At 40.7% G+C, this 27,914-nt stretch overlaps 2 protein-coding genes across 3 annotated transcripts; one reads left to right on the plus strand and one right to left on the minus strand.

Moving 5' to 3' along the window:
• Nucleotides 1-581: 581 nt before the first annotated feature.
• On the minus strand, nt 582-26,808 carry LOC134227523 (uncharacterized). Of its 2 annotated transcripts, none has more exons than XR_009983706.1 (4): nt 1,405-1,801; nt 1,060-1,340; nt 791-997; nt 582-723 (listed from the first exon to the last, which is right to left on the minus strand). XR_009983706.1 is itself a non-coding variant. In XM_062709119.1 (4 exons), the coding sequence occupies exons 2-4, from the start codon at nt 1,753-1,755 to the stop codon at nt 907-909; spliced, it is 723 nt and encodes a 240-aa protein (XP_062565103.1). In that variant the 5' UTR covers nt 1,756-1,801; nt 26,682-26,808; the 3' UTR covers nt 743-906. The 2 variants fall into 2 exon arrangements, 1 of the variants encoding a protein (XP_062565103.1); XM_062709119.1 differs by lacking the exon at nt 582-723 and adding an exon at nt 26,682-26,808 and having other exon boundaries at nt 743-997.
• Nucleotides 26,709-27,615, plus strand: LOC134227621 (uncharacterized). Its single transcript, XM_062709275.1, has 2 exons — nt 26,709-27,059; nt 27,117-27,615. The coding sequence occupies exons 1-2, from the start codon at nt 26,709-26,711 to the stop codon at nt 27,483-27,485; spliced, it is 720 nt and encodes a 239-aa protein (XP_062565259.1). The 3' UTR covers nt 27,486-27,615.
• The last annotated feature ends 299 nt before the right edge of the window (nt 27,616-27,914 follow it).

Consider the following 27,914-nt stretch of genomic DNA (forward strand, 5'->3'; position numbering starts at 1 on the left):
ATGAATTCCTGTCAGAATTCGGATGAATTCCTGTTAGAATTCAGATGAATTTTTTTCGGAATTTGAATGAATTTCTGTCGGAATTCAAGTGAATTCCTGTCGGTTTTCAATTGAAGTCCTGTCGGAATTTTGATGAAATTCTGTCGGAATTCGGATTTATTTCTGCCGGAATTTGAATTTATTTCTGACGGAATTCGTATTGATGTCATTCGGAATTCGGATGAAAAATGGCAAAAAAATATCAAAAAAGGCAAAAAAGTCAAAAAAAGACCTAAAAGGCCAAAAAAGGTAAAAATTACAAAAAAAGCTTAAAAGACAAAAAAATGCAAACAAAAGGAATAAAAGGCAAAAAAACAAAAAAGGTAAAATAAAGGCGAAATAGGCAAAAAAGGCCAAACAAAACAAAAGAGTCAAAAAAAAAAGCTAAAAAGGCTGAAAAGGCTTGAAAGACTTGAATAGCAAAAAAAAAGTTTAAAGGCGAAAGGCGTCTTAATGGATAATTTTTGCGAAACACATCAAATGGTAGTCGTGATGAACTTATTAAAAACCCAATAAAAAATCACGGATAAAAAAGACATCAGATGGTAGAGTGCTCTAACGGGTTTAACTTTTTCGGATTATCAATTGAATGCAACAGTATTGAGTTCAAAATTTAGTGCAAGTGCTTGCATAAAAGTAACCCGGATGCAAGCGCCTATCCAGCACAGAGGCTCGTTTCCAAATCTAAAATAAAAAGGCATGATTAAATGCCACCCTTTGGACGGGCTCAGGCGAAACACGTTTTATTTACCAATCTTATCTGGCATCGGAGTCAAAGGTAACGAACCACACGATATCTTATCAAAGCATCACGCGGTAGTTATTCTACCTTATAAGGATGTTGCTTATCTTTCATTATCACCGAATTCATTCAATCTTCAGACTCATCAGCTTCAAGCTTTTTGATTTGATGCCCGGAAAGCTGTAGCTTGGTCCCATTTTGGCAAAATCGTCATACCTGTTATGATAAAAAACAACAAATGAATCACCAGTTTAAAAGTTGATAATTACATCCCCTACGTCACTTCGAAATCGTTTTTGAATCCAATCTTTGCGGCCGCTTTCTGTGATCCAATGGCAGTGAAATTGGTGGCCGTTACTTGGATTCCAAACGCCCGGCAAAGTGGAATCCTTGCTCTCAGAATTTCTGTGGCTATCCCCCGACCTCGATAGCGATGGTTAATAGCCAACCCGTACGCCGTCAAATATCGATCAACGCCATAGTTCTGGAAAATGTTGAACTGGTCCGTCATGTATTCGTTTGTCAGCAAAAGGTCCACAATCTTTTTACTCTTAACCATCTGCAAAAAAAAATTGAAATGCCGTTAAACCATGCGGAGTAAAACCAACAGGGAGAGATCCTACATCCCACTTTTCTTTATCATCAACGTGTTTCACGTTCAACAGATTCGCTCCGACAATCTCGTTCGAGCCCTCCTTGTAGCAAACGATCGTCATCCGTTTTTCGAAGCACCAGCGCCAGAAGAACGTAATCTCCGCCAGGGACTGCTCATCCTGCGATAATTGCTTGTTCTCGCAAAGCGGCTCATCGTCGACGAAGTTGTTGGTATAGTGCCGGATGGTGTCCTCGTAGCGATCCTCGGTCAGATCTTCCACTCGGTAGTTAGCCAACTGGTCACCGTTGTCCGGGTCCGGTGCTTGGAATGTGTACCAAACGGTCGGGATTGCCGGTTCGGAAGGTCTTTGCCAACCCATTGTTGTGCATTAACTAACACCCGAGAAGGCCGGTCAGGGTATTTTCCTATGAATGAACACTGTATGAATGTTTGGAGATAAGGGTCTGACATAATCTAACGTGTTGAAACTGATAGCCCTAGAAGCGCATGCGTTTATCGGCCTAAAAGGCGCGCTTGCGCAAAGCGTTCTCGACATGCTTTTGTTTCTAATCCAGTATTGTGAAAATTTTGTTTAAATGTAGATATCAAACGGATTCGTGCAGCCAGCAAACAATCAATGATGATTCACAGATATCTGGTTTTCGTGGGTGCGAGTTTATATTCTCGTAAACTTAACCTTTACCTTTGCCTACATATTTATCAATTATTTCCAACAGTACTCAATCAGACGTATTTTCTTCTTCTTTTTTTACTTCTTCTATGGCTCCAGATTCCAATTGAAACTTGGCCGGGTTTCCAACTTAATACATATTCTATTAGTAATTCCTCAGTTATTATGAAAGCTTTTCTATGTCAGCCATTGCATGAATACGTATCTTGTGTGGCAAGTACAATGGGTACACTATGCCCAGGGTGTCGAGAATGTTGCCAACTCTAAAACATCCTAGACCGGACCGAGAATCGAATTCGCCATCTCCGGATTGGCAATCCTACGCCTTTGCTCTCAAGGCGACTAGAAACCCTTTCCCTATAACTACTGATGTTATTATACCTCTGTACTGTCTTGCAAATGCTTTTCTCTCGACACGTTTAGAAGCTCAAACCGGGTATTTCCTTTCTTACTGTGTCTAACCATAAAGACATTCGAAGACCATGTGCTCTGGCATTTCCTCAAAGAATTTATCCTCCGGGCACAATGGTAAAGTGGCGTGCCCGACCAATTTTAGACACTTTCTGAAGAAGCCGTGGCCCGAAAGGACCTAACCGTCAGGGGAAAGTTCTCTTCACACTGCTTTTAACTCATTGTTCAACAAACCGTCGACATGAAGACAACGCATTGTCCGATAGTTCCTCCGTTGCCAGGGAAAATTGACTATATAGGTAATTCACCCAATACTTTTTTACACGGTTGGTATTTATTGATTCCTAGGTTAGCCTGGACTTTCACAGCTTTTGGGCTGAACTCATAGTTTCATTGACGCTAGAGGTCATAATCGACTAAAACCCAACCGTGTAAAAAAAGAACTGCGTGTACTTTACCTAGAACCAAATCACCGAAAAGCTCCTTTTCTAAAAATGAGCTTGGACCCAAGAGAAATGGGTCAGTACCCGACAATCATTGGAGACGTGAATAGCGCTTATATAACCAAACAATATTTTTTTTACTAAAAACTAGCTTATTCGGCGCAAATTGTTAATTGTGTAGTTTGAGGCTCAGGCGTGTCTTGGGATTAAAACATGCTTCAGAATAAATTCTTTAACTTCCGCACCAGTTCCCAGCGATTTTGCAATGCGCTTGTGCATAATCGAATCGCAGGGTCCTTCTTCAACTAGAATAGCATCTCTCCGGTATCAAGGCGCTTATCGTTGTGTCGTTGGCATTGACAAGTTTGGCTACCCTCTTCGGTGTCTTCTGAAGAGTTAAAGGATTTTCAGTCCAGTTCTACCGACTCGTTTTGCTTCCGCAGTCTCTTTCTTTTCTCCTTCTGAGCCACCATGGTGCTCCATCCCTCTCTCTGTGGAAAGATTTGGCCTTCCGTTTCATGGCGAGGATCTTGTCCTTTCGGGACTGGGAGTGGAAACTGATGTGCTTTCCACTATACGGCCGTCCTAAGAGGCGATCAATCGAGTCCAGTTCTCACCAAGAAAGATCTTTGAACGTAGTCGAAGGGCTGCTACCCTAGCAGCACACATATTCCATATAGGTTACTGCAACTTATATGTGACCAGATTTAGTCGCAATTAAGTTGCTGCAACCAGAATAACCTGATGTGTGCTGCTCGGGTAGCATTCCACACGGCAATCGAATACTCTTTGTTTGTTCATGAGTATCAAAAACCTAGCGACTGTGAATTTGAAGAAGTCCTTGAATACCATAAAGCAAACTATGACAACATAAGACATAAGCTAAGTAGATTTAACTGGAAGCAAATTTTAGAGAATGAAGGTAATATTGAATCTTCCGTTGATGTCTTCTATAAAATTATTTTTGATATCATTATTGCCGAGGTTCCAAAAAAAAAGAAAACGACGGGACGGAAATTCAAAATATCAAATTTGGTATGATAGGCAGATAAAAAATTTAAAGAATCGCAAACAAAAATTACATAAAACGTTCATACGAATAAAAATTTGGAAAAATATTTAGACATTTGCGATCAATTAAAACTAATAATTGATGTAGCATTTGAAGAGCACAACACGAAAACAGAAAACGATATGAAGTCATGCCCAAAGACCTTCTTCAATTACGTAAAATCAAAATTAAAATCAGACAATTTTCCATCATCTATGTATTTAGATGAACGCGTCGGTAATTGCTCGGAAGATATCTGTAATCTTTTTGGAAATTTCTTCCAAGAAATGTACACCACCTTTTCGGAACAAGATTGTGACCTAGATTTTTTTGTGCCTATCCCAGAATTCCAGAATGGTTAACGATATTCTAAACGCTTTAAAAAACATATATGCATCTAAAGGCCCTGATCCTGACGGTATTCCACCGATTATTATGAAGAGTCTGGTTAAAGAGCTGACGGCACCTTTGTTTTGGCTCTCCAGATTGTCATTGGAATCCGGAAATTTTCCCAGTGTATGGAAAAGCTCCTGTGCCTATCTTCAAATCAGGCAAAAAATCTGACATTCGTAATTACCGTGGAATAGCCATTATATCTTGCATTCCCAAACTTTTTGAATCCATTATCAATGAAAAAATATTTTCACAACTTAAAAACAGAATTAAGAATAAGCAGCGTACATTTTACACTACAAATTAAATAGAATTCATTGATTATTCTCTTAATGCGATGGAAAATGGTAGCTACGTGGAAGCTTTATACACTGACTTTAACAAATAGCAAAAAATTGGAATTGAGCCAGCACTTCTTAGATGGCTTGAATCTTATCTCACAGACTGACAACAAATAATAATAAGAAAATTATTTTGAGCTTTTTAGTGGAATGTTTTCACCTGTCATAAGACGAGTTTATACAATCCCATTGAATTCCACCACCACTTAATTGTATCTTGACAGATACATATTTCGACCTCAAAAGTAAGGCCGTCTTCAGTGTCTCGTACTTGACTCGACTTATAATAACATTTAAGGTCACTCCTGACGGAATCCAAGTTCCAAAGTGCTCGCGTTTTCGGGGGCACACCACTCGATTCAGAGGCGGCGCACAACTGTCATTTTTGTTGGTTTAGCTTTGCTGCGTCGCAGCATGCGTGAAATAATACAAATGACAGTTGTGCGTTGCTTCCGTATCGAGTGGTGTGCCCCCGGAAACGCGAGGACTTTTAAACATGGATTCCGTCAGGAGTGACCTTAACGGAAAGAAATTCAATACCATTCAAGTCACTTCGGGAGTTCCACATGGCTCCCATCTTGGCCCTTTTTGCCTTCCTCGCATACAAAGTATACGTAAAGGCTATATCACGGTGTAAAAAATGGATTATTATCGAAGTTTCATTTACCTCTGATTTTTTTTTCACAGAAAATTGGGCAAGGTCATTAGAAATAAGCCTCGGGGTGTTTCAAAATATTTCATCGACGATTTTTTGAAAAAAAGTAATTTTTATTGTTTTCTTCTCCGATATACCGTATAAAAAGTCAATTGATAACTCAGCAATGGATAAATCATGGTAATTAACCCTTAAAAATTGAAAATATACACATTTGTAAAAAAAAATTTTAATAGAAAAGAAATTTTAAATGGATCAAAAATGTTGGAAAATATTCTTTTTCTGTATTTTAAGCGTTTCAGAAATATTTTTTGGGTAATTTTATTTTTATTTCTGCATGAGTAACAATCTATTTACAGCCTCTATTCAATTCTCTGTTCAATATTGTACTTGCATTTCTTTTCTTCCAACATTCGCACTAGACAACCAGCCCATTGTCAGTCTGCCATATTTTATATTTTCTCTTGATACACTGTCTCAAAGTTTTTGTGGTACACATCACATTTTGCTTGAAAACCACAAAAGCTTCTCATAAATTATGAGTCATAATTTCCATGTTTCATGTCTGAAAATGGCTACCGGATGACCTAAAGTTTTATATAGAGAGAATTTTGATACTGCATGTGTATTACGGAAGCTACGCTGCAGCTAAACACTCGACCATCTCATATTTGATGCGTTCCATATCTGCGAGGGTTCTATAGCTTTTATGGGCAGTAAACTGGCTACTTACGTATTAGAAGACCATTTACGTCTTTCAACCTTACGGGAAACATCCCAAGTAATAATTATGGCTTAATAATGTTCTTGGAGATAGCGATTTATTCTTCAAGTGTGTTGAGAAACCACTATAAGTACAACGATATTACCAGGGATCATTGTCCTACTTCACAAGCATTCCAAGGTAAACAATTTCCTCAACACCTCCAATCACATCTCCTACATATCCTCTTATTCTATTTCTATCCATAACAATCTACATACTTCGTACTGGTAAAGTGAATGATTATGTCTATTCTTACCGTTTAAATCTTCAGTAAGACCTCTGCAATCGTTTCAAATGAGCTCAGTTTCGTCTGCAAAACCCAGGAGCATGTGCGTTAGCACTGCTAAGATGATGTACATGGTTGCATGTAGAGATAGAGATAAGTTGTGTGTAGTTTATGCTGAGCTAGTGCTTGAGAAAATGTGTTGTTGTGTTGAAAATGGGTTGAAAAAATGTCCAAATGCTTGGAGAGGTTGTTTATGACGTTTCCTGTGAAGCATTTTTAATACGAATGAGGTTACCTTCGGCTCACGTAATCAGTTCTAGGACTAAGTTTGGCTTTCAAATGTAATGAGTGGATGGTGTTACGTACTATAATCAGTGAGAGGCCAGAATAAAGCGTGTGGCACATACGCATGAGTAACGAGCTGTATCATATGTTCAAATAAGAAAATGTTATAAATCTTACAAAATACGGCGCACTTGTGCCACAAATGTTAAAAGATAGAATTGCAGTTATTTTATTTAACAGAGAACAGGATAGATGCCGGAGATAGTCGATAATTGCTGAAAAAAGATTGTAATTTATGTAAACAAATAACAAAAAAACTCATAAGGAACGCTTGAATTACATAAAAACATGATTTTCTACTATTTTAGATCCGTATAAATATTGGTTCTCTGTACAGAAAAAATAAAAATGAGTATATTTCCAATATTGAGGGTTAATTACTATGATTTATCCTAAAGCGACCAGATTTTTCTTGGACCAATCCGGGACACCTTCTATATTTTGAAAAGTTATCAAATCGTTAATAACATTTTCCTCCAATCAACCTACAACATCCAATATGATGGTTATGGCTCGATTTCATAGAAACAAATTTCCTAAAATCTATGGTAGTTATATGATATGTATTATAAGCTACACAGCAAAAATAAATAACCTAAAAAACAAGTTTAAAGAACTCAACTTTGAGTACGAAGTTCAAATTTTTAACTTAATTTTAGGTAGTTTTCTCACTCCCTCTCTTTAGGGTGACCATATGGAAATTTTCCAAAGGAGGACAATTCCTTCAAATCGTGAAAAAAAAGGAGGACATTTGATTGAAAAAGGAGGACATATGAAAGAAATTGCCAACCCGAAAATTTCCTGTATTTGATATTAAATTGACTGATTTTTCCGGGCGTCAAGTCAAATACGACACACAAATTTATTAAACTAAAAAAAAAAGAACGAACTCACCATCACCATCATCCTATTCGACTAAATGCTGATGTCATATTAGAAATTTGGAGACAGTACTCGTCGATAGCAAATCCTTCCGCACGCGATGGCATATGAGCAAGTCAAACCACCTTCCTTTTGCCAGTGGAGATATATCAGCTTCCACACTGATATTCTTCCCTCCCCCTTCATACGGGAGCTTGGCAGAAGGAAGGTCGTGCGATATATGCCATCACAAATATTGCCCTCCGCTCGCTTTCAAATCGACTTCTATAAAAACATTCTTCATGCCTGCCGTATCCTAACGGAACTATCAATTCTATACTTTCGCCTCTAATGATATCATGAACATGTACGTCCAAGTTTGGAAGATGATATTAGCATTTCCATATCATTCTGAAATATTATTATTTTTCGAATGACTTAACCATCGCATACATCCCAACGTAGAGCAATAGATAACTGATTGTATATTACTTAAGACACCCAAAAGACCAGTGGAGATTATTCCTTAAAAACCAACAAGTTCATGGCATGCGAATGCATCTAGACGGCATACACCATGACCACGATGCTTTCAAATTAAAAGTTTCAATAGTTGTTCGTAGAAATTTAAAAATGGTTTCAGGCTGGATACTGTAACGTTTTACGTTTGTTTCGATTAAAATTTAATTAAAAATGTTCGATTAGAACCGATAAAACAAAAATAAATTTTGAATTTTGTTTTTATTTATGATCGTGTGTCGTGTTTCGTTTGCGTTCGTAAAATCTGTTCGTTCGTGTATCAATTTCAAGTTTATAGTATTTGTTATAAAAGCTCAACTCATTATGGCACGCATGTGAGCTGCAAATAGGCGGCAAACAGGCGCCATGCCTCCGATCGCCATGCCAATCGGTTGGCGCAATTTTATTTGAATATGCTTTACAATCAAATTGAATGATAGCTCAGATTTGAATAGTTGAATAGTAAAATGATTTCAAAAGATTCAAAATTTCTTGGCGCAAGTACGACTCAGACTCGCTGATTTCGTCTACGAATCGGCTGGAGAGCAGCAGTGCGCGAATAAAATACTTACGTTCAGTTCTTGAAAGTTAAGATTTTGCTTGAGTAATTTTTAGTTTAATTTGAAGTGGACCGAGGTCCAATCGATTGCGTTTTCTGCTCAGATAATTTTATTAAAGTGAATTGATACGAAAAAAGCGCCCTGCGCTGTTTTTGTACGGCTGGATTTTCTGTCGCTAATCGGCGGCATTCATCACCTCATCGAGATTCCGTTCGTGGTATTCCACCACGACTTCGTCCGTTGACCGTCCGAGGACCGTCCGACCCGTGTGCCCAGCGAAGGCCCGCCTCAAGTAGGTAGCCAAACGGAGGTGAGTGAGGTCGCTAAGTCAATCGTAGCGAATTTACCACGTTGGTCGTTAATTGCCGACGGAAAGGTCCTTTACGTTACATTTTCGGACCAGTGTTTTAGAGAGTGTAGGTTCGTCTTTTCTGCGTGTCGTAAATTGCACGCCACGAACCTCGATCCTAACCAAAGGATAGAGGACACACCACTCCCCGCTCGGTGAACCGGAAAGGTACGCGAAGCCGGGTCGCTTGGGTACGTGTGCCTCTATTCGGCGGAGCCGATCGTCCCGGGGAATCCAGGCCAAGTGCCACAACACTCTCTCCGATCGAAATCGGAAGCTTCCGTTCCAGCCGCCACTCACTCCGCACCTTTAGATCGGCCATATCGCACACGGGTCATCTCCATCGCTGCGCGCCAAATCGCAGTACGGACACGCCGGTGACCGCCATCGTGTTACCGCCATCTTCGTAGCTATCGTCGCCATCGTCAACGACATCGAAGCCTCATCGTTCCTGCCGGCATCGAGTCAACAAAAATCCTGCGCAGGTACGTGAAGAGCTTTTTGTTACATGGCCATGTTTTGCTCTTTCCCATTCCGTACGATTTAATCGCGTCCAGTACGAATGAATGCTCTAAAATATAAAAAGTTTTAAATGAATTTTGTTGAGTTGGTTGAATTCCCATTACGTTTAACGCCAGTTGGCAATAAAACATACTCACTAAACTAAATTACGTTTCGTTCCGTTTTATTGCTCGAATGAGCGAACATTCCCTCTGAGTTCCCTATGTTTCGTACGGATAACGAGTTGGAGTAAGTGCATGCGTTACGAGATTTATTACCATTGTTCCGCGAACCGTTCGAGAGTTTCCCTGAGTCTCTAAAAAGTCGGGCAAACCAAACACGACCGGTGGTCTCTCGTAGAGAGTGGCGCTTAAGCCACCGTTTTAGCAATCCTCGAGAACTTTCCCCGAACGGTTACAATACAACTACGGAGATTTTCATGACGATTTTGAAGCTTTGCGAGGTATTATTTTCAGATGAATTCAAGAAAGATTACAATTGATTTTTCATTTACTGCAAATTTGGAACTTTATGTTTGATTAGAGAATATCGTTGACTAGGTAATATATCTAGACCAACATTTGAAAAGGGCGTAACAGCCAAAATTTATTCCTTCTGATTATTCGTCCACATATATAGCTTTATATGTAGACAAAGAATCAGAAGAAATAATTTTTGGCTGTTACGCCCTTTTCAAATGTTGGTCTAGATATGTTTGCACCCGCCTTTGCAATGGGGTCATAAGTTTGAACCCCATGTTTCCTCCAACACATTTTATTAAGCTCTTTTAGTGGAATGTCTTTACCTGTTATGGGACCACGTTGCGGTGGAATTAAATGGAATAGTACTAAACTCGACTCATGACAGGTGACCATTTTTAGATTTTTTTAGATTTATTTTTAGGAGACGTACCATGTGCTACGATCGAAAAAAGATTCAATCAACCAATGTATGCTTTCTCGCAGCACAGCTTGAGAAGCATTTGAATAATTTTATTCTCAGCCCATTATTCACAATTTCTTAAAATTATCAAACTCTTGTTTCAAATCATTTTTTGACATCTTCTAATACACTCCACTAATGTTTGGTATTAACATTTATTTTAATCGAAAACTAGATGGAAAGGGTTCCAAGTTGGAAACGAATTAAACGCAAATGTATATTTACAACCGAAATTAATGTCTAGCATTGTCAATTGTTTCCTCAAAAGTACAAAAAGGAGGACATTTCAGCTCAAAAGGAGGACATCCGATTTTTATCGAAAAAGGAGGACATCCTAAGTAACATTTCAAGTTTTATTCTGCTCTAGGAGATGTTTTCAAGATTAAATTATAAGATCGACCAATAAAACCCAGTTTTACACAAAAACCTTTTGATGACCACTATAAGAGTAAGATATGGCCAAGTGGCCCTCTCAGGATGACCGCTATAAACCTATTATAAGAGTATTTATAAACCCTTTTTGAACCATCCGCAAAAAAGGGAATTTGGCTGCGGCAGCTGTCAAATAAGTTGCTTTGAAAAAAGAGAAATAAATCTTTGAGTAATAATAACAAAATAAATTGTTGATGAGAATAATGATGAGAGTTGATACAAAATAATATTTTTACAGGATTGTTGTTCATTGTACTTTTATTAAAATGAGGTGCGCTTTCGATTTTATGGTGAAAGCTGATGAAAAAATTAGATTGCTTACCACGCGCTCTCACTATATTGTAGTTTAGGGCAATAAATTTGAAAAAAATATAACAGCAATATCGTAAATCTTCACTGATTGTATTGAGTTTCCACCTCAATATATTTTTAGTGCAAATCAATTGCCAAAAAAGTTGATTACGTGCTGAAAAAATCGTCAAGTCATGAATTCCAGTGATAAATATCACTGACTTGAAAATGCCTCTACTTTTTCAACATGGCCATCATAAATTTCGATGAAAAAATTGCTGTTCTTATTACAAACCGTATTAAACTCTTTGCAATGCAAATATTCTTATTGGGGCTATTCATTTGACCACATTACGACCAAAAATTATGGCTTTATCCGAGCTTTAAAAATAGGATTTATAACGCTCTCAATCACAACCGTAGAGGTGCTCATAAGATCAATAGGCGTTTGACGTTTGAAGCTTTTTCAGCATATTTATAAGGGGTTTATTGATAGCAATAAGAGCGACTATAAAACTGTGCAACTAGCTATGGGGATTGCTATTTTAAATCCATTATAAGAATTGAATAAATCTAAGAAGCATGGAAATTGTTACTTGGGATGTCCTCCTTTAGGATACCATATGGTCACCCTACCTCTCTTGAATGATATTATAAACAAGAAGAGCTGCATCGACCCAACGTGTGTTGTTCCGTGGAAGAAGCCAAATTTGAGTTGTTTTCACCGAAGTCTCGGGTGAGTGAAAATAACATAAATTTGAGTTGGTGGAACTTCATAGTGGGTGAAAATGCAACACGGGAGTAGGCAAAGTACTCACCGGATTTTTTCGCATTTTACTTATTTTTGGCTTCTTCCACGCAAGGGCGGATTTGAGTGAAAAGAACCATAAAGTAAGTTGTTTCGCGGTTCCGTGTAGGAGTTTGGTGCCTGCCAGAGTAAACGCGACGAGCGATGCGTCCGCGAAGCGACTCACGTAAAAGAATAACAATCATTATCAACAGGCTGTCAAATTGCACTGCCGCGTCGCATCGCATCGCACGTCGCGTTCACTCTGGTTTGCCCCTTCGATTGCCGACGCCAGCTTAAGTCGTGGAAAATCTTCGATAAACGAAACATTCTTCATTGGTCTACTGAATGTTGTCAGTTGTCCATTGTATTATGTAAGTGTCCAACTGAACAATTGTCGTTGGTTGAAGACAGTGAATTGTCTGTTTCAATTTTCGCATGTTTCTATCACTTTCTTGATTTTGACGATTTTTAGATCTTTGTAGATTTAATATTTTGAAAATGATGAAATATTTTGAAACACCCCGTGGCCCGGAGACCCATAGTGTTATATACCAATCGACTCAGCTCGACGAATTGAAGTGATGTATGTGTGTGTGTGTGTGTGTGTGTGTGTTTTTCACAAGGGTTTAAGGCTTTGGAAAAATCTGCGCGACAGACACCTGAGCATCCACACTATGCTCGAAGGCGAACAGGGATGGGCTCCTCCCGAGCTGCTAAAAATATGCCTCCCGGATAAACCGGGTCCCTTATCCTCCTTGCCTCGATCCCCCCGGGACCACTGGATGCTGCGACTACTTCGAGGAGGGGGTGGGGTCTTTTCCTTGTCTCCAGTCTTCTTGGCATCGTCGCATCGCATGCCCTCGCAAGAGTTTCTGTCAGCTCATCTGCATCGAGATTTGTAGCGGCGCTGTCTGCTCGAAGTACTTCGATAAAAAGATCCTTGTCGAAGTCCTTCGCCTTCCATTTTCGCCCGCTATTCCTAATTTCTCGCCGTACCGCCGGCATTCGTGTTCCAATACTATACCGGATCACCTGGTGATCCCCATGTGTATAGTCCTCACTAACTCTCCAGCTCATGTTCCTCACCAGCGACGGACTGAAGAACGTGACGTTGGTGATGGACTCCCTGCCATCTCTGCGAAATGTGCTAACGGTACCTTCGTTGCATAGCCTGACGTCCATCTTTGCCAACGACTCCAGGAACCTGTAACCTCTGGGGTTAGTCAGCCTACTTCCCCACTCCACTGCCCAAGTTGAAGTCGCTTCCAATGATTACCGGTTTTCGGCCGATCAGCTTCTCCGTGAGTGAGTCCAGCATCCGGTTATACTGCTCCAAGGTCCATCTTGGGGTGCGTAGCAGCTACACACGAAGATCCCGTTGATTTTGGAGATAACGAAACCCTCGCTTGAGCTGTCTACCACTTCTTGAATGGGGAATTTGCCCATCACTTGGATAGCCGCAATCCCCGATGAATCCGCCACCCAATTGCCGTTGTCAGAAGGGATCCGATACGGTTCAGCAATAATTTCCACGTCACACATTGCTTCTGTTGTCGACTGCCACAACAGTTGCTGTGCGGTGTCGCAATGATTGAGATTCAACTGGATGATCTCCATTAATTCCGGCCCGCCATCGCCTTCTTGTATGCAGGGCATTGAAAGCTACCCGTCGTATGCTCGTTTCCGTCCTCCGGTTAGCAGAGCAGGCATCTTGTTTGCTTCGTGCAGTCCCTAGCAACGTGTCCTTCTTCACCACATTTCCTACATAGATCGGATCCATCCGGGCCTTTGCAGTTTGGCGCCTGGTGTCTAAACGCCATGCTATTTTCACGCTTTCCTCAACCGAATGGTTATCTGAACTTCGCCCAGCGTGCATTGTGACGTCAGTGCATCCCTCAGTTCGTGTACCGTAGAGCTCTCGTCCTGATCTCTGCATTCGACCACTGCCTCCTGCGTTAAAGCCCTTATGTTTCCTTCACTACCTAAGGAATTGGCAATGTGCTCCCGGAAGGCCGAGCTCTTGACCGTGGGATCCCTCTTCAGCTCGAACAGCAATTCCTCCTTCTGAGTACGCCTAGTCCTCACCACTTTTTACCCAAGCATCGGGTCCTCTCTCACCTTCCGTAATATCGCTGCGTATGTCGTCTTGTCGCTCACTTCGACTATCAAGGCGTCCCCCTTGACCCTCTCACGAGAAGAGCGATGTTTTTCTTTCTTCTTCTGGTCCTTCTTCTTTTCCACGTTCTCCTTCTGCTTCTTTTTCTTCTCCCGCTGACTTTCCACGGTTTGCCAATCACCGTTCTTGACGCCTTCCTTCAGTACGCTAGCACAATCTTGCATGTTCCGCTGTTTCTTCGGGATTGTGTGTGTGTGTGTTTCTTTTTTTTACATGGGTTAAAGGCCATCAAAAATCTGCGCGACAGACACCTCGAGCATCCGCACTATGCTCGAAGGCGAACAGGGATGGGCTCCTCTCGACCTGCTGAAAATGTGCCTCCCGGATAAACCGGGTCCCTTATCCTCCTTGCCTCGATCCCCCCGGGACCACGGGATGCTGCGACTACTTGGGGGGGAGGGGGGTGGGTTCTGTGCTCATGCACTTCTTCTAAAATTCCGGCCCCTAGCTTAGGCTAGTTGGCTTGCTGAGATCCACTGCTACGTTGTCTCGATCCCTCGGCGGTCGTGCCGCAAACTTCCTCACTCGAATCCTCCTGACTTCCCCCGGCGTCGAGGGTGGTCCACCAGTTCCGGTGAAGGAAACTTCCGCACTGATGGTGCCCCGACTACCGACGGCTATCGCAGGAGACGCTTTCGCGCATTGCTCCGACTTCGTGTTCAGGTTGCAGAGGTGGTCCGACAGTTCCGGAGGTGGATAACGTCCGCACTGGCGGTACCCTACAAGCACTTCCTTCTTCTTTCTTCTTTCTTCAGCAGGTTGACGGTTCGAGTGCCGAGGTCGGTCCTACGATACCGGTTGGCAGAAACTTCCGGTTCGCTGTTCACCTCACCATGCTCCCTGTTCACCCACGTCGACACATTAAGGATGAGCCGATGGGTCCACCTTCCATTATCCGCATTGTCCCACTCCTGCTGCCACTTCACCATAGAGTCCAGTCTCACCGCCTTCCTCACATTTCTGGTATCCCTCCGTTGGTAGCACTCGATGTCCTCTGCTACGGTTATGCAGATTGGAATCATCCCTGCGACAACGCAAACTCCCTCCGACGAAATAGTTCGGTACGCACTCGCGACTCGAATGGCCATTAGACGAAACACGCTATTCAGCTTCCTTCGGTTACGTTTTGTCTTGAGCGCAGCTCCCCAGGCTGGAACTCCGTACCTTAGTATCGAGGATGATACTGTCGCAAGAAGACGCCTACTGCTGCCTTTCGGACCGCCGACGTTCGGCATGATCCTTGCTAACGCACTGATCATTTTAGCCGCCTTTTCACAGGAATAGTCCACGTGGGTGTTGAAGTTCAACCGGTCATCAATCATCACACCTAGATGTCTCAGAGTCCGCACCGACGGGATGTCGTGCCCTCCGATGGTAATCTGCATCCGCTGGATTACTTTGCAGTTGCTGACCAGCATCACTTCCGTTTTGTGATGAGCCAGCTGCAACTTGACTCCATTCATCCAGGTTTCTACTGCGTTGGTCGCTTCCGCCACCAGCATTTCCACCTCCTCCAGTGACTCACCGGTTATCGTTAGGACGACATCATCCGCGAATCCGTAAATCTTTACACCGTTTGACAACTTCAGCATCAGCACCCCGTTGTACATCACATTCCATAACGTCGGCCCTAGTATGGACCCTTGTGGAACGCCCTCCGTAACCCTGATCGACTTCTGCCCCGAGTTCGTGTTGTAAACCAGAATCCGGTTCAGGAAGAAGCTCCTAAGGATCTTACACAGGAAGTCGGGGATACGCATTCCATGCAGCGCTGCGGCGATGGCCTACCAGCTGGCACTATTGAACGCGTTCTTGACGTCAATTGTCACTACCGCGCACAACTGATTGCCGCTCATCTTCTTCTTGGACGCCCTCTCTGCATCTTCAATGACTGTCCTGATTGCATCCACAGTCGATCTGCCTTTGCGGAATCCGAACTGTTTTTCCGATAAGCCAGTCTCATCCTCCGTGAACTGTGTAAGCCTATTAAGAATAACCCTTTCCAGAAGCTTCCCTAGTGTATCCAGCAGACATATGGGCCTATACAATGCTGCATTCCCCGGCGGTTTTCCTGGCTTCGGCAGCAGCACCAGTTTCTGGATCTTCCATATGTCCGGAAAATTACAGTCTACTAAACACTTCTGCAGCACCATCCTGAACAGGTCCGGAAACGCCAAAATCGCGGGTTTTAGAGCCACATATGGAATTCTATCCGGACCCGGAGCTTTCTTCATCTTCAAACCTTTCGCCACTGATAATAGCTCGTCATTGGTGACTTGCATTACTTGCATTACGGTTACTCGGTCTTCATCTTCGTACGGCGTACGCGGTCACGTCGTAGCACCATGCTGCGGAAAAAGGCCGTCCACGATGATCTTCAGCTTGTCCGGACACATTTCGGCTGGCGTCGCAGGACCCCTGATCTTCTTTGTCACGACTCGATGAGCGTTACCCCAAGGATCTGCGTCAGCTTCCCGGCACAACTCCTTGAAGCAGTTGGACTTACTGATTTGGATCGCCCGTTTGAAAGCCGCTCTAGCTTCCCGGAAAACTATATTACGCTCTTCTCTTACCGTTTCAGACCTTGCCCTCTGTAAACGTCTCCTGGCCCTGAGACAGGCAGCACGAAGATTGGCAAGAGCTTCGTTCTACCAGTAATTTGGGCGTCGGCTGTCCAATGGCTCCAGTTTCCTTGGCATCTACGCATCGCAAGCCCTCGCTAACCTTTCCGTCAGTTCATCTGATTCCAGATTTGTTGCGCCGCTGTCAACTCGAAGTGCTTCGATGAAAAGCTCCTTGTCAAAGTCTTTCGTCTTCTATCTTCGCCCGGTAGTCCTTATCCCTCTCCGCGTCGTCGGTAGCCGTGTTCCAACACTATACCGGATAGCTTGGTGATCACTATGAGTGTAGTCCTCACAAACTATCCAGCTCATGTTTCTCATCAGCAACGGGCTGTAAAACGTCACGTCAATGATATACTCCCTGCTGTCTTTGCGAAATGTACTAATGGTACCTTCGTTGCACAGTCTGACTTCCAGCTTTGCAAGCGCCTCCAGCAAACTGTAACCTCTGGCGTTGGTCAGCCTGCTTCCTCAATCCACTGCCCAAGCATTGAAGTCGCCTCCGATGATTACGGGTTTAAGGCCGATAAGCTTCTCCGTGAGTGACTCCAGCATCCGGTTATACTGCTCCAAAGTCCACCTTGGGGGTGCGTAACAGCCACACACAAAGATCCCGTAAAGTTAGGCGATTACGAAACCCTCGCTTGAACTGTCTACCACCTCTTGGATAGGGAATCTGCCCATCACTTGGATAGCCGCAATCCCCGTAGCATCCGCCACCCAGTTGCCGTTGTCAGAAGGAATCCGGTACGACTAGGCAAAAATTGCCACGTCGCACATTGCTTCTGTTGTCGACTGCCACAACAGCTGCTGTGCGGTGTCGCAATGATTGAGATTTAACTGGATGATCTCCATTAATCTCGGCCCGCCATCGCCTTCTTGTAGGCAGGGCATTGGAAGCCACCCGTCATGTGCATTCCCTAGCAACGTGTCTTTCTCCACCACATTTCCTACAAAGACCGGATCTGTCTGGGCCACTGCAGTTTCGCGCCTGGTGTCCAGACGCCATACATTTGAAGCATCGCTCCATCTGTTTGGTGATTCGAGGGGTGAGTCTCAACGGACACATAGACCATCCGACTTTCACCTTGCCCACCTCCACCATTTTGTTGGCAGCGTCTACCGGTAGTCGTATCGCTGCTATTCGTGTACCACCGTACACACTTAGTTTTTAATTCTGCACCTCGGCAAAAATCCGCACAGCCGTCTGCCCAGCAAAATAAAAACTGATATCCCGGCAAAATGACGTTTGTTAGCTGATTTTCGGCAAATTATTTGCTGATTTTCAGCAATTTTGACAGAAATCTCGGCAAAAAACATGTTTGCTGGGGCACGGCTGTGCGAAACTCGGTAAAAGTTTAACATTTTGTTAAGAGCCCGGTAAAAAAATTAAGTGTGTACACGCTTTCCTCAACCGAATGGTCATCTGAACTTCGCCCAGCGTGCATTGTGAGGTCAGTGCATTCCTCAGTTTTCCACCGTAGTGATCTCGTCCAGGTCTCTGCATTCGACCACTGCCTCCTGCGTTAAAGCCCTTACGTTTCCTTCACTACCTGAGGAATTAGTAATGAGCTCCCAGAAGGCCGAGCTCTTGACCGTGGGATCCTTCTTCAGCTCGAACAGCAGACGAATTTCGCGCCAACTCGACCAGCGGTTGGCAGCACCATCTCAGAATCGAATGAAACTTGGTGAGTATAAAGATATGGTATTTCTAAGCCACTCTGCATACTTAGTTTTTCAAAAATTGTCAAGAGTAACATTTGATGAGGGCCTAATTTTTTTTCATGGATTTTTTATAAATCGACGTAACTCTAAAATGACAAGACCTACAAAAAGTGTTGTATGGCGGACTGTCGTGAAATTCTCAGAAGTTTTTTGGAAAAATATCCAAAAAATAAAATACCGATTTCTACACTGAAAAAAAATAGTTTTAAAAATTAAAATCGATATTACAAAAAAACCTCATCTTAGAAATCGATGAAAGTTTTTCTGCAGATAGGTATTTTAATTATCTAACTTTTTTGGGAATAATGTTCCTGTGACATATTTAAGGAAAAAAAGTTTTTCTAACATAAACTTTTTTCATGTCCATATTGAGTGAAAATTTATCAGCGTGTTTTATACCTACAGCGCCAATTATAGGTTCAGCAGCCTATCATCAACCAACGACACATTTTGGAAGTATAAAAATTTGGTTAGGCAATTTAGCATAATCTAACATTAATGTGGACCAACATTTGAAAAGGGCGTATATTTTCCTAAATTGCTTATATCAATGTTACACACAAATGACCAGATTTACAAAATTGTGATGTTTGATGGACTATTGTAAATTTGTCTGAACTATGAAGTCTGAAACATAAAAGAGCGTTTTGTTCACCGAGAAAATAAATTAATGAATGTAAAGATTAAAATTGGTTTAGCAAAAACAAATTGGAGGTCGATTTTTTTTATCAGATAAACATTTTGATTCCAAACGATGAAGCTCGGTAGGTAATTTCATTAGGGGGATCTCCGGTAAACGCACATTTAAAGAATAATAAATTTTCCGCATTTTTTTAGTTTTTTCTTCAATTTTATTTGTTACTACATTTAATTCTCATTTCTACTTGAATACTCATTAATTTGTAAACTTAGTCGAACAATTCAAAGACTTTTGGGTCTTCATCTGAGTTGGAATATTTTTAGCCAGGATTTTATTATGAGCATTTGGTATAAAAGAATGAAGCTTTGTGTGCCAACTATAGTTTTGCTTTTTGAAAAGTTCATTAAACTCTTGTTGAGTACCGTCGTCGGGGGTGACAATGGGTCAAATGGGGTGAGAATGGGTCACTGTTTCAACTACTTAGAATGCTTGTAGAATGGATGTATCTGAGGACAAGAAGACAAAATATAAGAGACCTTTTTGAACGATTTTGCTCTACGCCCTTAATGCTCGCGGTGAGAGCGATGAGCCATCCTAACCCCCAGACCCATTGCCACCCCTGATGGCGGTTTTGCTCATTCGTGATATAACAGAAATGTAATATATTGATATTTTTGTTTGATTGAAAACGTGCCCATTCGCCCATTCGTACAACTCCCGAAGAGTCTTGATAGTATTTCCATAATCTTTGGCAAGACTTGCTCGTTTTGCAATTCGTTTGAGAGTGCCTCCAATAGCCAATAGAGTGCCATTCTGTCTCTAAGCCATGTTTTGAATTTAAATTACACAGACTTGCAAAGTTCCTTTTATTTTTATAATGTGTTGCAGCTCAACCAGATACAAAAGTAATTTTTGTAAAACCGATCGACTGTTTCAAAAAGTCAATTAATTTTGAAATGAATAAGTGAATAGCTTTTGTGTCATGGGTCATTACTTCTGATTAATAAAGCTAACGTTTTCTAATTAACCGTATCTTTAGAAGTAAACTTCGAATGGATGTATTGTTGACTGGGAATTATTCCAACCTTGAGCAGCATTTTGGATAATGAATGAATAATTTTCAGAGAAATCTAACAGTACAAGTGTATTTTTTTTTTCAATAAAATACGATACAAAATCATCTACTCTACAGGCTTTATAACGGTTTCTAAATTACACCGTTCAGTGGTTAGCCTTTGCTGAAAAACAACATCTTCTTTTCCACTATTACAATTAAATATCACTTCAGTTTCGTTTCGGCAACATTGCCCGTTTTCAAAGTAATTATTTTTTGTAATTGTTTTTAAGTTACTTCGATACAAAAAGTCAAATAAAACATAAACCCTTTTCAAATGTTGGTCCACAATTATGTTAGATTATGCTAAATTGCTTCCCAAACAAATTTGTATACATCCAAAATGTGTCGTTGGTTGATGATAGGCTGTTGAACCTATAATTGGCGCTGTAGGCATAAAACACGCTGATAAATTTTCACTCAATATGGACATGAAAAAAGTTTTTGTTAGAAAAACTTTTTTTCCTTAAATATGTCACAGGAACATTATTCCCAGAAAAGTTAGATAATTAAAATACCTATCTGCAGAAAACATTTAATCAATTTCTGAGATGAGGTTTTTTTGTAGTATCGATTTTAATTTTTAAAACTAATTTTTTCGGTGTAGAAATCGGTATTTTATTTTTTGGATATTTTTCCAAAAACTTCTGGGAATTTCACGACAGTCCGCCATACAACACTTTTTTGTAGGTCTTGTCATTTTAGAGTTACATCGTTTTATGAAAATCCATGAAAAAATTAGGCCCTCATCAAATGCTACTCTTGACAATTTTGCAGTATGCAGAGTGCCTTAGAAATACCATATCTTTATGCCCACCAAGTTTCATTCGATTCTGAGATGGTGCTGCCAGCCCCATAGAAGGGTTGGCGCGAAATTCGTCAATTCCTTCTTCTGAGTACGCCTAGTCCTCACCACTTTTTCACCCAAGTCCTTGAGCACCGGGTCCTCTCTCACCTTCCGTAATATCACTGCGTATGTCGTCTTGTCGCTCACTTCGACTATCAAGGCGTCTGTTTTTTTTAAATTTTTGGATAAAAATCTTACCAATTCATAAGCTTTGCTTTCTCTAAACATCCTTTGCTATCATTTTCCATTAAATTGTTGAAATTTCTATAGAATAATATCATTTTGGACTTTTGTTCGTTTCCTTGTTATTTTTTTTATCCCCCCTCGTGCCTTCCAAGAGCTGTCGGACATAAAATAAATTTAATATTTGTATCGGCCTAAGTAAATAAATTCCGAAAACTGACGATTTCACATTTTTTTCAGTTAAAACAAAAAGTTACATCTAGTTATAGTTTACACGGTATGATTTTGAAACGTAATGAAACACCACAAAAAATCAAATAAAATTCAGATGATACTCAAAAAGTTGAGAAAATTCAGTTCAACCAGAAATTAATAAGATTCAATCGCTGAAAAAAATCACTTGGGTCTTTTTTTATTGGAAATCTGAAATCTTCAATTGGCTTTTCCAATCAACCAACATATTCAAAACAATGAATCATGCTTGTTTTTCGAACTCGATAGGAATCTCTGCATGGCATAATAACAAAATAAACCAGCTCACTGGATTAGGCATCCTATGTAACAGAGATAAACAACAATTTGGACAAGACCGCATCGTGCTTTCGTGCTGTGCGGTTCTTTCTCTCTTTGCGGAAGGAAGTTTTTAATACTACCCGAAGCTATTTTAATTTCAACAGTGCTTCTCAGCGCTATTTGTACCCACTGATCCCGTTACGATCTTTGCAAGGACCCGTGCCTTCGTTTTACGTTGGACCCGTTTGCGGAAGTAAAATTCCGACAAGCGGTGGTAATCCTGCAGGGACACCGTTCTGGGAAAAAAACCTCTTAGAAGGTCACGTCTCCACGCTCAGCAATGAGTATTAACAAAAACAAGAGGAAGGGGGAGTCTCTGAATTCTCCACTTCCTTCGAAAAACAAGGTTTCAAGACCGTCCTGCCCAAGCGCGGAAAAAATAGAAGGAAGCTGGAGACTTCTGATATTCTTTCTAAATCTAATGTTGACATTGTTTCTTCTCCTATCGAACTGAGCAATCAGTTCGATTTGATTAATGATGAAATTGAGCAAATCGAATCTACCTTTAGCCCAGGTGATTCGATTCATGCGAAGAAACAAAGGATTCCGCCAATTGTAGTATCTGTTGCCGAGTTTTCTGGCTTTCGGAATGAAATCTTGAGTAACCTTCAGGGGATCAAGGTTTCATTTCAGATTGCTAGGAAGGGTGACTGCCGCGTTTTGCCGGGATCCTTTGACGATCGCAAACGTCTTCTTCACTATTTAACTGAGAAGCGCCATAAATTCTTCACATACGACGACAAAACTGAGCGATTGTTCAAAGTCGTCTTGAAAGGTCTCCCCAGTGATGACAAATCACTGGATGAGATTAAAATTGAAATTTCTCAATTACTTGGATTTTCACCAGTCCAAGTAATTAAGATGAAAAAGAAATCCCATTCTGGTACTTCCCAGAGGGCATTTCTCAAGAATTTTATTTAGTTCATTTTAACAAAAAGTGAACTAAATAATATGAAAAGTTTGGAAAAGGCCTGTATTATGTCTCATGTCCGTGTTACATGGGAACATTTCCGCAGGCCTGGAAATTTCCAAACCCTACCCAGTGCCGTAAGTGCCAAAAGTGGGGTCATGGAACCAAACATTGTCACATGGATGCTAAATGCATGATTTGTGGTGGAACCTCTCACGCCAAGGACGCATGTCCTGTGAGAGAAGATTCAATAAATTTAAGTGCGCAAACTGTGGGGCAATCATAAATCCAATTTCTGGGAATGCCCTTCACGCAAAAGTTTTGAATTCCCGTGCAAAATTGATGACGGGAAATTCCAATCGGATCCCAGATTCGACGGGTAGAAATTTTTCAAACGCTCAAATTTCGAAACCGGTTACCGGTCGAGCAATTCATACCCACCACAATTCACAAACAAATTTTGCCGCTCGTCAACGGGTAGCAAGCACTTCAGTAAATTCCAATTTTTCCAACGTACCTACGTATGCAAACATCGCTGCTGGTAGACAAAATTTCTCTTCTCAAAATGAGGTTTATACCCATGTCCCAACGGAAAATAACGGTCATGTTGCCGATTCAGGTAGCATGACTGCTTCCGATTTTGATTTTTTAACTGAACAATTGCATCACATGATTGATGCAATGTTCAAAGCAAATACCATTCCTGAAGCTGTTCAGGTTGGTATAAAGTACACACAAAAAATTGTTATCGGACTCCGTTTCAATGGATCCAAATAATTGTGTGAAAATTCTAAATTGGAATGCCCGCTCTCTAAAGGGTAAGGAAGATGAATTATTCAACTTCCTAACAATTCATAATGTGCATATTGCCATTATAACTGAAACGTATTTAAAACCAGGACTCTCCATTAAAAGAGATCCAAATTATTTTATCTACAGAAATGATCGTCTTGACAGCGCCTGTGGTGGGGTCGCCATTGTCATTAATAGACGTATCAAACATAAATTATTTTCTTCGTTTGAAACCAAAGTTTTGAAACCTTGGGAGTTTCTGTTGAAACAAATTTTGGACAATTTTCCTTCATTGCAGCCTACTTGCCTTTTCAATGCAATGGGCAGCAAAAGAATTTGTTGAAAGCTGATCTTCAAATTCTGACTCGCAACAAATCAAAATTCTTCGTAATTGGTGACTTCAATGCCAAACACCGTTCATGGAATAATGCTCAAAGCAATTCCAATGGTAAAATTTTATTTGAAGATTGTTCTGCGGGATATTATACTATTCAATATCCCAATGGAACAACTTGTTTTTCTTCCAGTCGAAATCCTTCTACAATTGATTTAGTTTTAACGGATTCAAGTCAGCTGTGTGGCCAATTGGTAACTCATGCTGACTTTGACTCTGATCACCTTCCTGTGACATTTGAAATCGCACAAGAAGCCATTTATAATCCAATCAGCTCTACTTTTAATTATCATAGAGCTGATTGGGATTCTCTCAAAACGTATATCGATAGGAATTTTGATGTTGATATTCCTCTCGATGCCAAAAGTGATATTGATAATGCTCTCGTATCTTTGACAAATTTAATTGTCGAAGCCAGAGGCATTGCAATTCCGAAATGTGAAGTTAAATTCAACTCCATTATTATTGACGACGATCTTCAGCTACTGATCCGTCTTAAAAATGTGAGGCGAAGGCAATACCAAAGAACTCGCGATCCCGCGTTGAAAGTTATTTGGCGAGATTTGCAAAATGAAATTAAAAAACGTTTCGCTATTCTGAGAAATACCAACTTTGAGAATAATGTCTCGAAGTTGGATCCCAGTTCGAAACCCTTTTGGAAATTAACAAAAAAATTTAAAAAACCTCAAAAGCCAATTCCAGCGCTTAAAGAGGGAAATAAAATTTTATTAACAAATGGCGAAAAGGCTCAAAAACTTGCTCAGCAGTTCGAGAGTGCCCATAATTTTAGTCTAGGTCTCACTAGTCCAATTGAGGATCAGGTTACACGGAGCTTCGAAGACATTCTCAATCAAGAGAATGTTTTTGACCCTTCGTTGGGAACCAATTTGGATGAAGTGAGATCTATTACTAGAAAATTTAAAAATATGAAAGCCCCGGGTGATGATGGTATTTTCTACATACTTATCAAAAAACTTCCTGAGAGCTCTTTATCCTGTTTGGTTAATTTTTTTAAAGAGTGTTTTCAAATGGCATACTTTCCAGATAAATGGAAAAACGCCAAAGTTGTTCCAATTTTGAAGTCGGACATAAATCCAGCTGAGCCTTCTAATTATCGCCCAATCAGTTTGTTTTCTTCAATAAGCATGAAAGATTATTTTAAATAGAATTATGGTTCATATTAATGACAATTCTATTTTTGCTGATGAGCAATTTGGTTTTCGCCATGGACATTCAACCACTCATCAGTTATTAAGAGTTACGAACCTAATTCGGCTCAACAAATCTGAAGGATATTCGACTGGAGTTGCTCTTCTTGATATAGAGAAAGCATTTGACAGTGTTTGGCATGAAGGTTTGATTGTAAAATTGATGAATTTTAATTTTCCTCTGTACATCATTAAACTGATCCAAAATTATTTATCAGATCGCTCACTGCAGGTAAACTATCAGAATACTAAATCTGATAGATTTCCTGTACGGGCTGGTGTCCCCCAAGGCATCATACTGGGGCCCATATTGTATAACATTTTTACTTCTGACTTACCTGATTTACCACCAGGGTGTCAAAAATCTTTGTTTGCAGATGACACGGGCCTTTCAGCCAAAGGGCGAAGCCTTCGTGTCATTTGTAGTAGATTGCAAAAAAGTTTGGATATTTTCTCCACTTACTTGCAAAAATGGAAAATTTCCCCGAATGCTTCCAAAACTCAGCTTATAATTTTCCCACATAAGCCGAGAGCTTCTTATTTGAAACCTTCTAGCAGACATATTGTCACTATGAATGGGGTTCCAATTAAATGGTCTAGCGAAGCTAAATATTTAGGACTTCTGCTAGATCAAAAATTAACTTTTAAAAATCACATTGAAGGCCTTCAAGCCAAATGTAACAAATATATTAAGTGTCTATATCCACTTATAAACAGAAAATCAAAACTTTGTCTTAAGAACAAACTTTTGATTTACAAACAAATTTTTAGACCTGCCATGTTGTATGCTGTGCCAATATGGACTAGTTGCTGCAATACCAGAATGAAGGCACTCCAGAGGATTCAAAATAAAATTTTTAAAATGATTCTGAAGTTGCCTCCGTGGTATAGTACCAATGAACTTCATAGAGTTTCTAATATTGAGACATTGCAACAAATGTCCAACAAAATAATTTCAATTCTAGACAAAAATCGTTGCAATCTTCTATTGCAACGATTAACTCCTTGTACCCATAGTATAAAATAGGTTAAGTTTAGTTTAAATTGAAAACATTTTAATTCCTTCATTGGTCAATTAAAACACGGGAAAAAATTTAACTGCCAGAGGCAATTTTAATGTATTAATAATAACTAAAAGCGTAACATAGCAAATAAGGATGATAGTGTTAAGAAAACACGGAACACCTAGTCTAAGAGATGAATGCATGTATTAGATAATTAGCAAATAACATTAGTTAAAAAAAAAAAAAAAAAAAAACAATTTGGACAAATTTCTCTTCTCCCATGGTGACGATGAATGATCTGTTGGACCTTGCGTCTCAAAACAAATCAGCGCACTAATTTATTGTTTTACATTCAATATACAGCTGTAACGCAGAACCACTCCAAAACACAACTCGAAAACGCAAATTGAATCAAGGCCGTTGGGAATTGTTGATCAACAAAAAGGTAAACCCTTCTCAGTCCCGATAAAAAGATCGGCGCGCGATCGGGTTCGGTTTAGTTTCATCGTGAGCGAACAAAACAAAACGTTGCTAATTACCATCTTACATACCGTGTGCGTGTGATTGGTAACGACACCATGGAGTGGACTCGACCAGCAAAGGTTCTGTTTCCGTCGGTGTGGCATCGGTTCCAAGCAAAAGGTCCCATGGCCAAGAATCAGCTGGCGTGGTATCGGGTACAGGATCTACCGGAGGATCGGTTCGATGATGCGATTCGCCACATGTGCGACCACTTTGCGCGGGACGAACTGATGAACCAAGCGAAGGGACTGTCGCGGGATTTGGTCGCCATGAGTGATGTGGTGGCGCTGTGGAGAGCGATGCTCCCGGATCGGCTGTCTTTGGTGTGCTTTCGGGAGGGATCGGATGAGATTGTGGCAGTTAATATATTGGATGTGGCTTCCAAATCAGATCAGGATGATCGACGCGTAAGTAGCTTCTTATTGCAAACCGGAAGAAGTGTAATCAATTGACTTGTATTACAGTTCGACAGCGCGATCTTTCAGGCGATCTACGACACCATCGAATACGTATCGAAACGGGCAAATATTTTCGAGCGCTATGGTGTTGATCGATATTTGAATGCGATGGGTTTATCCGTGAATCCAGACTACCGCGGTCGAGGTATTGCAACTGAAATGCTCCGGGCAAGAATCGCTCTCTGCCGCACAGTTGGTTTAAAATTGAGCTCGTCTTGCTTCACTGGACCCATTTCACAAACGGCGGCCGTTCGGGCGGGCTTTCAGGAGGACTTCGCCATTACATACGGTGAACTGGCACGCGTTAATAGAAAATTTAGCTACCCTGGAATAGAGGAAAACTTTTGTAAATATATGAGCTTGAGAGTTGATTGATTGCAATGGAAGTGTTTAGCTGTGGTGGATAACGCGAGATTTGAGTGTGAATTAGTTTTACGATTTTAATCATACCTGATTAAGCGCTACATCTAAAATCATAATTCAAATAAATTATTCCAACTGGCCAACGTAATTTGATAACTCCATTTCTGATTTCTAGTCTACTAAACTGACGAATTAGTTCTCATGCGGGAGATATGTGCCGCATAAAACATGCAGATATCCCAAAGACTGCGAAGTTTTTGACCCGCTGTGCTTATTTTGTTGAAGATCATGTTGGTGATTAAATATAAAATTATCAAGCAAGCGATGCAGTATCACCATAGATATAGACAGATCCAAGTAAAAATGAAGAAGACACGACGGTGTTAACTTTGACAGATCCTACAGCGCAGCATAGGAGATCATTTTAAAATGCTTATAATA

This window comes from Armigeres subalbatus, chromosome 1 (assembly GCF_024139115.2).
Source record: "Armigeres subalbatus isolate Guangzhou_Male chromosome 1, GZ_Asu_2, whole genome shotgun sequence".
NCBI classification, from domain to species: Eukaryota; Metazoa; Arthropoda; class Insecta; order Diptera; family Culicidae; genus Armigeres; species Armigeres subalbatus.

What these genes read in the sequence shown, in the direction of transcription:
- LOC134227523 (XM_062709119.1), bottom strand. Translation starts at nt 1,755, where the DNA reads ATGGGTTGGCAAAGACCTTCCGAACCGGCAATCCCGACCGTTTGGTAC. An exon ending in ATGATAAAGAAAAGTGGGAT is followed by an intron (nt 1,341 to 1,404) that starts GTAGGATCTCTC and finishes TTTTTTTTGCAG; the next exon opens with ATGGTTAAGAGTAAAAAGAT. An exon ending in AAAAACGATTTCGAAGTGAC is followed by an intron (nt 998 to 1,059) that starts GTAGGGGATGTA and finishes TTATCATAACAG; the next exon opens with GTATGACGATTTTGCCAAAA.
- LOC134227621 (XM_062709275.1), top strand. Translation starts at nt 26,709, where the DNA reads ATGGAGTGGACTCGACCAGCAAAGGTTCTGTTTCCGTCGGTGTGGCAT. An exon ending in CAGATCAGGATGATCGACGC is followed by an intron (nt 27,060 to 27,116) that starts GTAAGTAGCTTC and finishes CTTGTATTACAG; the next exon opens with TTCGACAGCGCGATCTTTCA.